This window comes from Hermetia illucens, chromosome 1 (assembly GCF_905115235.1).
Source record: "Hermetia illucens chromosome 1, iHerIll2.2.curated.20191125, whole genome shotgun sequence".
NCBI lineage: Eukaryota > Metazoa > Arthropoda > Insecta > Diptera > Stratiomyidae > Hermetia > Hermetia illucens.
The window spans coordinates 42,705,614-42,718,651 of NC_051849.1; the positions used below are offsets into that span (position 1 = coordinate 42,705,614).

The 13,038-nt window shown below is 41.4% G+C and overlaps 1 protein-coding gene across 4 annotated transcripts in view; it reads left to right on the plus strand.

Moving 5' to 3' along the window:
* Window positions 1-6,702: 6,702 nt before the first annotated feature.
* LOC119646766 (diuretic hormone receptor) overlaps window positions 6,703-13,038 on the plus strand; it is a 159,791-nt gene continuing 153,455 nt past the window's right edge. For all 4 annotated transcript variants that reach the window (XM_038047345.1, XM_038047346.1, XM_038047348.1 and 1 more), the window contains exon 1: window positions 6,703-7,050. In XM_038047345.1, the coding sequence (XP_037903273.1) occupies window positions 7,030-7,050 (21 nt within the window). In that variant the 5' untranslated portion in view covers window positions 6,703-7,029. The remainder of the gene's footprint in view (window positions 7,051-13,038) is intronic.

The window sequence follows — 13,038 nt, forward strand, 5'->3', positions numbered from 1 at the left end:
GGGGCTGTTAATGCTGCCATCATCTGCTGCAGCTAAGCAACCTGGCTTGAGTTGTCGCGAGACACCTCACCAACTATGGGTCGCAAGTGGACCTCGTGAACTTTGTAAGCGATGACGCCTACAGTATCCAGAAACCACGAATCCGCACATGCCAGGATATCCTATGTGTTACAGAAGTATGACTACGAAACTCTTGTTTATCCTCAAGTTCTTTGTATTCCTCGAGTAATTTTGTAGATTGGCGACGAGAAACCATTTGCCAAAGTCGTCAACAGGGTCCTTACTAAATTTCCTATCGACACCAGTGATTACTGCGGATGAGATGGGGGTTGTTTTGTACCTGTGATCATGAATGGTGCGTCGTGGCTGTTGAGATGAAGGCTGTTGTGAATGCTCCACCTGCTGATTGCCGGGCGATTGTACTTGTTCAGACTGTGATTTTGTTAAAGGCGATTTTATAAAATAAAACCTTATTAAAATCGACTCACTGTCTGTCTGTCTGTCTGTCACACGCACTTTTCTCCAAAGCGGCTAAAACGATTCGAACGAAATTTGGTGAACAGATGGGAACTATGGAATCCCACGCATACAGCGAGTGGCATAAATTTAGGTGGAGTTGAAAGGGAGCTCCCTATACATGCAAAGGGAGATTCAAAAATCATTACAGGGTTGCTTAGGATTTACTTGAGCAGGCCACGTACGAATTTGAGATGGAAATTGCCATCAGAAGTGAACCGCGAAAAAATCGTCTCGATGGCACTGGGGTCACAGATTCGACTGGTGGAGCAGCGATATGGGCTCGCCAGGTCATACAATGTACCGCAAGTCAAGCAGACAGTGGCTAGTATATATATATACAGCTGCTACGCCCCAGCGAGTTTGACACTGTCTGAATTCCAGAAAATGCTTGATAACCTTGTTGTCGCAAGGGGCTTGGGCCCTTGAGTGAGGTAACAGAGAATCAAATGCACGGTGCAGTTTATTAGAAGCTTCGGTGCAGATGGACATATTGTTGGTTAACGAAGGTGTTGTTAACGCATTTCAGAAAGGGGGGTTTGGCTCGGTTGTAGACCGGACCTTTGCCAGCCCTGCACCGACGCGTGGTATGTCCTCGTGCACCAGCGAACGCTACACCCGACGCGATCACCACGCTATCTACTTTGATGTATGTGGGGAACTACAGGACAAAGAACCATCATGCCCGAAACCGAGAAGGATTTCAAGCTGGTCTGCAAAAGCTCTCGATTTTAATAAGGTTTTGTTTTACACAAATATTTGGAAAAACGGGGTCGTTTTCGAAATGTTATAAAACTTTAGTTTTAACCTTGAAAATATTAAAATAAATTTTAAGGTTTTGTGGGAAGTTACAAGCTGTGGATGCTGGGTTGAGGAAATATAATATAGTGGAGTGTAATGAAGTCGCTAAGGGGGTCACACATGAGAAAGAATTATGTTGCACCTTAGTAAAGGGATTTTTTCGTTCGAAATGATACGGATGCTGCGAAGAAGTGAACATTACAAATTTGAAACAAGTCGGAATACCTGAAGCTCCGCGCTTCAGGTGAAAGGTTTTGTGTTTATCTTATGTGAGCAACTCACTGTGCACGTTTTTCATTCGTACATACATTTGTAGCTAAGAAAAAAAAAATTTCCACAATATTTTTCCAAACTCTAAGATACATATATGTGTATCCATATCAACAACATAAAAACTGTGTTCATTCTAAATAAGCAAACATTTTCTATTATCGCATTGATAAATTGATCTAACGCATCTTCATGCATTTCCATGTACGTAAATTAAAAACTGCTGCTAACCAGGTACACACATGTCTATTATATTGGTTACTACCAGCACATGCCTCCCTCGAGTAATTGACACTAATGTGAAAATAATTAAAAAAAGCCACAAAAGGAACCTAAAATCTCCCCAAGGACTCCGCCCCTCATATAAGTTCACTTTATATGATGATGATGTAATACATGTCTTAGGAAATGCGAAACTTTAACCTTCCATAACTTTGTTAATAATATTTGGATTGGCTTCGAAATTTTCAAAATTATGTCCTATATTATCGCCTAAGCTGTTGAAACATTTTTGTAATTCTAGCATGAACTTAAGAGGGTATAAATTTCTAAAACATGGTAATATACTGTTATTATCTTCATTTGTCAAGATATCGGAATGGGATGTAGTTTGAGGCCTAGATTTTATTTAGATGCATCACTGTGTTTTTTTTTCATATTTTTCAGTTGGATAGGTTCTGAGAACGAGACCTGTTTCACTTTTTGGGGCTCACATGTTGAGTTTTCACTCTCAAATGTTTTAGTCAATACTAGAAATAATCAGTTTGGGAAAGTACTATTCGAGCCCTGTCATTCGATATCCCCCATAACATTCTTCTCTGAAAAAAAATTTGCACGCCCCTTTCACATGTATGGGGACAAACTGCATGTAAAGGGGCATACAGATCACATGTTTTCAACAAATTTCGTGACAATCGGTTCAGCCGCTTCGGAGTAAATCGGGCGTGACATACTGACAAACGGACAGACGTGGGTCATCGAGTGGGGCAGCAAAGATACTAACGCAAGGGGGCGGTGCTCATTAGAAGCATTCGCCCAGTTGGATGTAGTTCTAGCCAATGAAGGTGAAGGTTTCACTTATCAGAAAGGGGGATCTGGTTTAATTGTAGATCTGACTTTTGTCAGCCTTGCGCTAGTACGTGACATATCCTGGCAGTTAGCAAGCACTTCACGTACAGCGAAAACAAGGCAATCACCTTTAAACTAAGGACGGAGTCACAAGGCAGAAGACTTGCACCCCGGAAGCCGAAATCCAAAAGAACACCAGGATGGTCTGTAAAAGCGATGTGTGTTTAAACTTGCCTAGCAAAGTAGGCACCTCCACGGATAGAGCTTTCAATGTCACACAAAGCATCTCTAAAGCATGCGACGTGTCGATGCCAAGGAGATGCTTATTTCCTACTAGAAGACCCAATTATTGGTGGAATAGTGAACTTGCCAGCCTTCGATCGGTTTGCCACAGAGCCAGACGAACGGCTCAGAGGGCAATAGGTAGTATCAATCAAGGTAAAAAAAAGCATGCCTATAGAGAAGCCTGCAAGAACCTCAAGCTCGCCATCCTGCAGAGTAAGAGGGAATGATTTAAGCAGCTCTGTTCGGAAGTAGACATAAATCCGTGGGGAAGAGCCTATAAAATCGGGACAGGATGATTCAGAGGCCGATCATCACCGCAGATTACGTGCCCCAGCAAGAGCAGCAGAGCTGTTCGAACCGTGCATTTCCGAGGGTATCTTTTCTGCACCATGAAACCGGCAGAAGCTGGTTCTGCTGCCTAAGGCTGGCAAACCTCCAGGGGAACCGTCCTCCTATAGACCCATATATCTTCTAGACACTATGGGGAAAATGTTGGAGCAGGTTATTTATAATAGATTACTCCCCATCGTCGAGAGCCAGGGGGGCCTTTCAGATAGGCAGTATTGGTTCCGTAAAGTCAGATCCACCATTGATGCCATCAAAATGGTGATTGGTTTGGCCGAAAATGCAATTCATAAAAGGGGTACTACCAGCAAATATTGTGTGGTGGTGACACTGAATGTGAGGAATGCATTCAACTCGGCCAATTGAAACCTTATACAAACGTCTCTGGGAACAATGGGTTCTCCCACCTACTTCGCCGTTATTATCGATAGCTCCGCAAGAGTGGACACTCTGGTATAATACCGATGATGGAACCAAGGGATACGTTGTCTCTGTGGGTGTCCCACAGAGCTCTGTACTGGACCCACTATTGTGGAACTTAATCTTCCGGTTCCGGAGAAGGCCACGGTGGTGCGTTACTCCGACGATATAGCACTGGATTTCGTTGCAAAGCATCTGGAGGAGTGTTGTTAAAGCTTGGTTAAAGAGTGCTGGGCTGGCACTCGCGGAGGAAAAGACGGAAGCGGTCCTCATCACTAAGCGCTGCAAGAGAAATTACGCCTGCATTAGAATCGGGAATCGTATTATCACTATTAAGTCGGCCATCAATACTTGAGGATGATGATAGACCAAAAACTCAATTTTAAGCAGCGCATAGAACATACTTGCGAAAAAGCATCCACCAATAATGGCTTTGGCAAGGATGATGCCGAACATAGGAGGACCGCGGCATACTTGCAGGCTGCTGATAGCCAGGATGGTGAGTTCTATCTTATTGCAAGCAATCCCAGTTTGGGGAAAAGCGCTGCATGTTTTAGGCAATGCACATAAACTGAGTACGGTCTACAGAAGAACAGCCTTAAGGGTGTGTTCTGCCTTCAGGACCGTCTCGGGAACCGAGATGATGAACATTGATAACACAAGGTCCACCTTTCCCTTATCGCAGGTGAAAAAAGCCGATAGGGAGAGATCCATAAGCAGATGGCAACAGCGATGGGACCAGTCAGAAAAGGGTCGTTGGACTTACAGGTTGATCTCTTCCATCGGGGAGTGGCTGGAGAGAAAGCATGGGAAGATCAATTATAATCTCACCCAGCTTCTCACCGTCCATGGAGGATACCGTCAATACCTGTACACTTTTAAATTGGACACTTCACCTAATTGTCCGAACTGCAACGGGGTCCCAGAGGACCGAGCGTATGTGTTCTTCCAATGTCCTAGGTTCCTAGAAGAAAAGAGGAATCTAGAGGAAACTCTAGGTGAAGTTCTATCACCGGAAAATTTTGTCTGGAGAATGGTAGCTTGCCAGGAGGACTGGGATGCCATCAATTCCAGGATAAACTGCAAAAGCAGACGAAGTGAGGAAGGCGCGATTACGAACCCGCGGGTAGGCGGAAGGAGACTTAGCTAAAGTAAACTAACTCCGCCTTGTGATGTAACACCTAAGGGTGGTTCTACGGGGTAGGGAGGCAGTCGGAGGTGGTTTTAGTGGGTAAAAATCCCACACTCTGGCGTGCCCAGGCCAAAGTCTTTTGAAAATTTCCACCTCCTTAAACAAAAAAAAAGACAGACGGATAGACAGGTATTGAATCGGTTTTAATAAGGTTTTGTGTCACACAGAAAGAATGAAAATGATCGTTTATAAAAATAATATTTAAAATATGAATATCTTTTTGTGAAATATGAAGGTGAAACCACTGATATTACAAGGCTAGGCCTTAATTAGGATTGGATCGCCACGATCGTGATTTTGCTCGCGTTTAGATTTGGCTTTTTTCTTTAATATTTCATGATTGGCCGCATGGCTTTTACCTCTTTACAGAGACGGGTATTTCATGGAAATGGAGATAAATTCTAGATCAGCGATTTTCAGAGGTATTTAGGGTATGTAAAGAAAAATAAAATCATTTTTGATCGGAGTTGTCTACCTTGCTATTGAAAAGTATCCAATTTGAACGCATTTTCCATCCCATCTTATTTTTTAAGGCAATGAATGTTGTTTTTCTCAGAATACTTCACTATCATGGATAAGTCATATTTTGAATTTGTCTTTTGTGCATTTGAAGTTTTTCTACTCCTCATTGCCAAACCCCTTCCCACCAGATATGTGCGGATATTAAATTTCCAGATGAAATTTGGAATCATGAACCGGAGAATTTATTCTTCTGGAAAATACACAGTTACCGCATGTAAAATGTTAACTCAGCTAAATACGTAATGCAAATTTGGTACATTTGCTTCTAAAGGAGGTCCTCCCTTACACTTCCCACTGGAATCCTACACAATATAATCGAAAGCCTGTAACAATAATTTTGTGGTATTACATCACACTACCTCCCCATTTGTCCTTATTACAGATAACACATTTTACCTCAAATTAGCTGACGCCCGCATCTAAAATTTCATGGGCTCTTTGTCGCTCATTCTTGTGGAAATTCTTCTTCACGACTAACTGGTTACATCCTCTAAGCGCCCCCAATCCTTACTTATTTACTTAATTTCACATTTCTTAAGGTACTACAATTCACACGATACTGTCTCCATTCACCTCCTTCCCAAACCTGCTATAATGTGGTATCAGCACCAATCAATCAGCGCTACCTAGGCTGTAATGGAGCCTTCCCCTTCAGCCCCAGAATCGTATGCATGTAATAAGTCTGATTCGATTTTATTCTGGGGTGATAGGAAGACCGCTCCGTTCTTCATTTTAAGGAAGCATTTACAAAGCAGCCGCCGTAAATTTGTTGAACAAACGTTTTTCTGGAAAAGCTCCACCGCGAAAATCACTCAAGAATTTCACTCAAAAGCAACAGGAGGTTATTCTATTCACCACGATTTCTTGTGTAAATATTAGACAGCGGCGTTGCGAATGGGCGTGTGTTGGCCTATACAAAGTTCTAAAAGCCAAAAAATGTTTCCAAAAGGACTAAGAGATCTGCACTAAGAGAGGTCCTTAAAAAAACGTGAATGGTTCAAAGCGTAGGCTCCCATCTGACTGGGTATAAATATGCTAAAGAACCCTTAGAAGTCTAAAAACAAAGTGACTAATGATATTCAAGGTTTTTATGAAATCAGGATCCTTGAAAGCTAATTGACATCATTTCCCAAAGGAATCACAACTGGCTCAACGGTTCACTCGGGCCGCCACGCCACTGCTTTGAACTTGTCCCCAAAATAAGCTTCCATGGATTCCTCCGCATTGAGCACCGACATCCGACAGACAACAATTCCATTTCAGTCGATGACCCATCTGCAAGGAATTCGGTCTTCTCCTTAGCTGGGAGGAAGTTCACGCGTTTAACGTTCCCGGGAAAGTGCGCCATCACGCGGTGAAAGTTTAGTAACAATCGGAAAACGGTTACAATTGCATTGAATTACTCTATGTGCAAATATTGGTGGTTGTTTCATTGAAAGCATGTGGGGGTGTTTCAGGTGTTTCTTTGAAGAGTTCACATAGTATGTGGTCCTTGTGCAGAAGTGTGCCTAAAGAATTTATAGTGAAACTACAATGGACGACACACAGAGGAAGGTGGTAGAGTTGAATACAATCTGCAAGGCAGCTGTTCCGTGAGCGGTTTCACCACAATGCAAAAGGATACAATGAATGTAAAGGATAGCTTTTGTTGTCGGTGAAGATTTATTTGATATTTCTGTAGATGGATGACGTTAAATTTTAAATATTTCTATTCAAAGATGCCAAATATTTGAATAATAGAAATAAATCACGTCGAACATTTTATTAGAATTTTTGAGATTTTTTTTACTGCTCCACATTTTTCTTCTTAGTGTACAAGTCAGCATCTGCCAAAACCTTCACAATTACGACTCAGTTATTTCAAGACACTTCAAAATATTACAGGTCAAGTTGGATTTAGCGATGATCAGCTGGACCTTAATCCTAGGCCATCCGGTGAGCTGGGGCTCATTTGTACCTTTGAATAACTTAATTGAGGGCGATATAAATAACTTAAGGGTCAGACCGTAATTATCCTTTAGTATGGACACTTTTAGAAAAGTGCTTTGTCATTCCACGTTGAATGTTGATCAAAGATGTTTTCCATGGAGTTATTAATCTTTCAATGGTGAATTAAAAATAAATGAGATTTTTACTTTTGGGCGAACTGGTTTAATGGAAATAACCACTGGTAGATGATGGCAGTGGGGATACCTTAAATGGAGAGAACCAATTGTACTACTACTCCTATGCAACAGGTTCTCTTTTGTTTTATATAATCCCTCAACATTGAATTTTTTGCTCGTAAAGGTACACAACTAATTGAACTTCTGAAAATATTTTCACAAAATATAAGTATTTCCTCGTATGAAGGATTCGCAATCATTTGGTGGACATTCCCTGTGAAAGTAATAGAAGCCAACTTTGATAATTAATCTATAGGGGATGGGATGTATTTGAGAAGATATCAACTGTAAAATGAAAAGTTGTATATTTGTTACAAAATTTATTGACCTTAAATACCTCCACAGCAAAATAATTGGTAGGCTGAACAATTATTCAATAAAAACATCTTTGGCGTTAATTCAGTTCTTTGTCGGGGGCGTCTGAATGCGTGAGCCAAGTGGTCCTCGTTCATTTATGGTATTGCTGTGGTAACAGCTGCTTTCATTAATTCGAGGTTATTTTAAGGACTTTTATTGATCTCATGTTCAACAACTTCCCACGCGCAATAATCTAAACGATTAGTGAACACCCAATTTTCTGTCTTCTTGGCCTTGTTTAAAGGAGCGGAATTTTTTTCAAATGAATATGGTCTTCCGCCATTCATACTACTTACCCAGCATTTTACAACTTTTGCCAGAAGTTGATGAGGAAAGAATGAGAGTGGAGCAACGTGCCCTCCTTGCCTAACTACTCCGAGAACTATCATAATGGACTACTCTCGGGTTGTATTCACTAATGGTGAAAACAATTTCTTTAGAGCAATCTACCAAAACCTACAAAATAGTTTTCGAAAAATATTATAACCACCGTTTTTAAACAATCAGGATTTTTGAAACGCACTGAAAAAGGCGCACACAGTATGTGAGGCAACAAATTTCGCTGAGAAATGTCAATAACCCGATCATTTGGGGTTACTATGTCATCTTCACAGGTTTTTTTTGGATCTGCAAACTAATTCTTATCCAAAGGCGGTGAGGCACGTTTTACGGGCAGACCTTCACCGTAAATTTGTGTAAAACAAAACCTTCTTAAAATCGGTTTACTGTCTGTCTGTCTGTCGCAGGCACGTTCCTCGAAAACGGTTACAGTGATTGGCATCAAATTTGGTAGAAACATGGGAACTGTGAACGCCCACGCATACAGTGAGTTATATCATTCTATGTCGAACTTAAGGGGAGTCCCCATATATGCAAAAATGTAGTGCAATTTTTGTTGCTACCAAATATAGTCATGCGGGGTATAAATTTAGTACGTTCCAAAGCTGGCCTTAGTTTTGACATTTGTCGGAAAGTGAGGGAGTGCGGGGGGTGGAAAGGGATCAATTTTTAGTAGTATACTACTATAATTTTTAGTAGTTGACTGCAAAACCTCGTTAAGTTCATCCTAGAATTACGAATGTCGGCTGTAACACAGAGCATGATTTTACTAACTGATGGTAAGTTTGGTAGAAATCGCACTATTACTAACGAAGTTATAAAGGGTCAAAGTTGTCTCTTCTGTGCAAATTCAAGGCTTTGAATATCAGTATCACACGAAAGTGGATATTCTTTCATAATATATGCATATATTACGTGCTATGCCTACCCAAATGTGTTTATAAAAGAAATACACAAAACCTTTTATACCTGAAACGTCCAGCTTCCGGTTTCCGGACTTGTTGAGAACTAAAGATGCCAAGGAGGAGTGGGAACCACAAACGCCCAGTAAAGATCAAGACAGGACGAATTGAGGATACGATCCGTCGTGGATTTTCCCTCTCGATCACGGCACTCGGGTGTTCATGGTTCTGAATCCACCCCCGGTCGAGTGGTTTATGTTATTTCAAATTTAGCATCGCGGTGATTTTTGCTACATTGCCGCGATATCACCGTGTTGTATTGCTGGTTTTGGTGCGGCCCCAACGTACTGAATTAAGGATACATGAAATTTGGATAATAACATGAGAAGCGCTGAAGCTCCTTACATTCCTGAACTTGGCTAGTATAACACTGCGTGCAAGCGTTGTCGTTACAATTTATGGAGCTGCATTATTTGCGGGCCAACCCTCACGTGAAATTTGGCCATTTCTTCAAATTTTTGGAATAGTTCTTCTCTCTTAGTTGACCTTGATAAACTTCATTGATTATCATAAGGCATTACATAAGTTTCAAAAACTCTTCAGGATTTTTTAAGGGTTATATCGTCCCAAAAAGGTTTTTCCCGAGGTTTTTCTCTGAGCACATTTTTTAATTATAGTCCACAAGTAATATACCAATCGAAAAAGCAACTCTTCGTTAGTATGGAAAACTTGTTCACAATTTTTACAAAATAGTGGCAAGACAAGATTTTTTGGAAGTCCTCCGCGGCAAGCAGTAAAACTCCCTAAGATCACTATCTAGAAGTCTAATCAATTCTTGCATGTAGGTAAAGATTATAACTTTAGATTTTTTTCACTGAATGGCGAGGTTTAGAAAAAAAATTAGTTTTTTCAACAACGGTCTTAAATGTTTAATAAAAAAAATTCTCTTCACCAATTGTTAAAATCATGTGTACTTTACTATATAATTAAATGAAGAAAATGCACTTAAATTTTCACGTCATCGTCATCATCGAATGAAAACTCTTCGAGTTCTAGTTTGAGGTGGGGAGGAGTGTATCCTCTGAGCACTCAGATCGTAGTGGTCAATTATGTTCGACCCTCCTGTCCAACAAAATACATCAGATAGGTTTATGTATTGCAGGATTTCCGTTAGTGGATGTGATGCTACCCATTGCAACTTAATTACATCACCATCAAAGATTCTATATTTGATGCACCCGTAAGCGGGACATTCACATAGAAAATTCTCCGTGGATCTTGTTTCCTCAGAAGAAACACACATCATCTTGTACAATTCTACAATTCCTATGATTAATAAGTACATGTCCAACTAGTGAATTATGGCCAGCCAGAATGCCCACAGTACCCCGGTAAGTTTTCCTGCTTTTCGACAGAATAAACCACCTGTCATTATGGGAAGCTACTGACGCCCCATCGCTGGTTCCGGTCAGGGTATGGGGAAAATTGAACCCTTTTTTGTTAAGGCATCCGAGATTTAATTTCCCTTTACACCACAGTGACCAGGCACCCAGAATATTTTCACTGTATTAAATCTAGAAATAGAATTCAATTGGTTTCTGCATTCCTGAATGATTTCCGTCGTGATCAAAGGACTACTCAACGCCCTCAGGACAGTCTGGATGTCGCTGCAGATTCCGTTATACCTACCCTTCAACCACTCGTTGATAACTTAGGTTGCCGCCCTTTGAATCGCATACACTTCAACCTGAAAAACCTCCTTTTGATTTTTACTCCAAAGGAAGACCCCGACTCGACCGCTCGACCGCGCGCGTTAAGCCGTAAGTCTCCGGACCCGAATGCCGCGATCAAGGAGGGTTTTTTTTTTCCTCTTTTCTATTTTCCAATTTAGTTCGCGTTCTGTTTTTCATTCGATAGGCCGTCGCGAAATCCTAATTAGTGTCGAGTTTAGAATCCGTTGCGGACCCACGCATCGGAATAGACACGTTGGTTTTTAGTAATGAAGCGTGAGGGATCAAAGCGCTCAAAGGACCCCCCCCACATTCCCGAGCCTGGCTAGCACAGAGGCGTGCAAGAACGTGTCGACCGAGTACTTTGATAGAGCTTCAATCTTTGTGGGCGGACCTTCACGGTCAATTTAGCCAATTTGTTTAGATTTTTGGGATAGCTCTGCCCTCTAGGTCGTTATCGGCCACTCAGGATGATCGACCTGATCTCCTATTTCCACTCATATCATTACAATCTGATGGAGATAGTCTAAGAGCCATCTAGAGCTGCGCCGGGTATTGTATTCATGGTACCGGAAATACCCAGACACACAGTTGTTTGCAGTGTGGCTAGTTTACAGTGACAATTTTTTATCTCACCTTAATCCACCACACTATGGACCTATAAGCGAACAGAGGCCAAGGGGCATCTAATCTAGAAAGACACCCAGATATTTCACTTCCTCGGAGAGTTGAAGGGTTGTAACTTTCATCTTTAGGAGGAAAAGTCTAACTGCCAATCAAACTAACGCCACATTGTATTCTTCCACATACCGCTCCAAGATTCTGATTAACAGCTAGTCATTAGCATGGGTGTATATTGACAGATTTTGCTGTTCGCATAATTAGTGAGTCGGTCAGCATACTGCATAGAAGCGGAGGTAGCACGGGACAGCTTTCCGTTGTTTTTGCTGTTAGGTTGCGATCGATACCCACATCACCACTCAACAATCTCTGCACTAGCATAGCATCCACTTATCATCAATACCATGCTCTCCGGCGGGATGACAAAGTTTTTGGGACGGTGCGCATTCAAACGCCCTTTCAATGTCAACGAACACCTTTTAGAGTTGCATCCTCTTTCGTTGAAACCAAAGAATGAAGAACAGACTCACAGGGTTTTCCACGTTGGTGAACATATTGGCTCTCATTTAGTGGGGCGACTTTAAGCGTTTTCACGAATGTGACGGTTCAGCAAGAATGTAATCAAGTTGATCTGTCTGAAGTTTTGTGAGTTTGAATAGTTATCTTTTCCAGGTTTCGATATGAAGACTACCTTAACCTTCTACCAAGAGGTAGGCACTTAATCCAAGCAACATAACCTTTTTAGCTTATCTTAAATATTTCTTAGCAGTCGCTCTAAGTGCTCTATACCCTACATTGCTGGATAGATGCCATCCATGCAAGGTGCTTTCAAATATCAAAGGGCTGGAGCTCTCGCTTTTTCATTGGTAACAACCGCTCTTGCATTGTTCCAATTCCCGTTGCAGCACTTACGTTGCAAGGGTTTGCAGGAACCGGCAACTCTTCCGCTTCTACTTCTCTTACCTGTTCGCCCAGATGGTGTACTTCCAAGAGGGTTTGTACTGATTCCAATCTGGAGTTCGTAAAAGTACTATTCGGTTTTTTAAAACAATCTAACTTGGCCAACTCTTCTTTTTTAAGTACTCTACAAAGCCTTCACGTCTCTATTTCACCTTCAAATACTTAGTTCTGGAAGTTTAACCAGTCATTCTAATTGCCGTTCAAACACGATTCAAAAGTCGCAGTTCGTGGTTCCACCAAGGAACTGTTTTATCACTTCTTCATAGCACTCTAAAAATGTGCAGTTCAGAGTTTCCAATTAATCTTCTGGCGGCAAAGGAGCTCTGAGCCGCCTAGGTAGCTGCACTTCATTGCCAAGAAATTCATTTTACTTCGTCTAATCCGTTTTCCTAGGATTCCGTCAGACTGAATTCTAGGTATCGGCGATCTGTCAACGAAACTTTATATAGCAACCGCCAGTCTGTAATAAACTCTAACACATTTGAAGTGTAAATTGTTAAGTCATTTACTTCACTTCTTCTCGGTCCCAAGTTTGCAGTCATGAG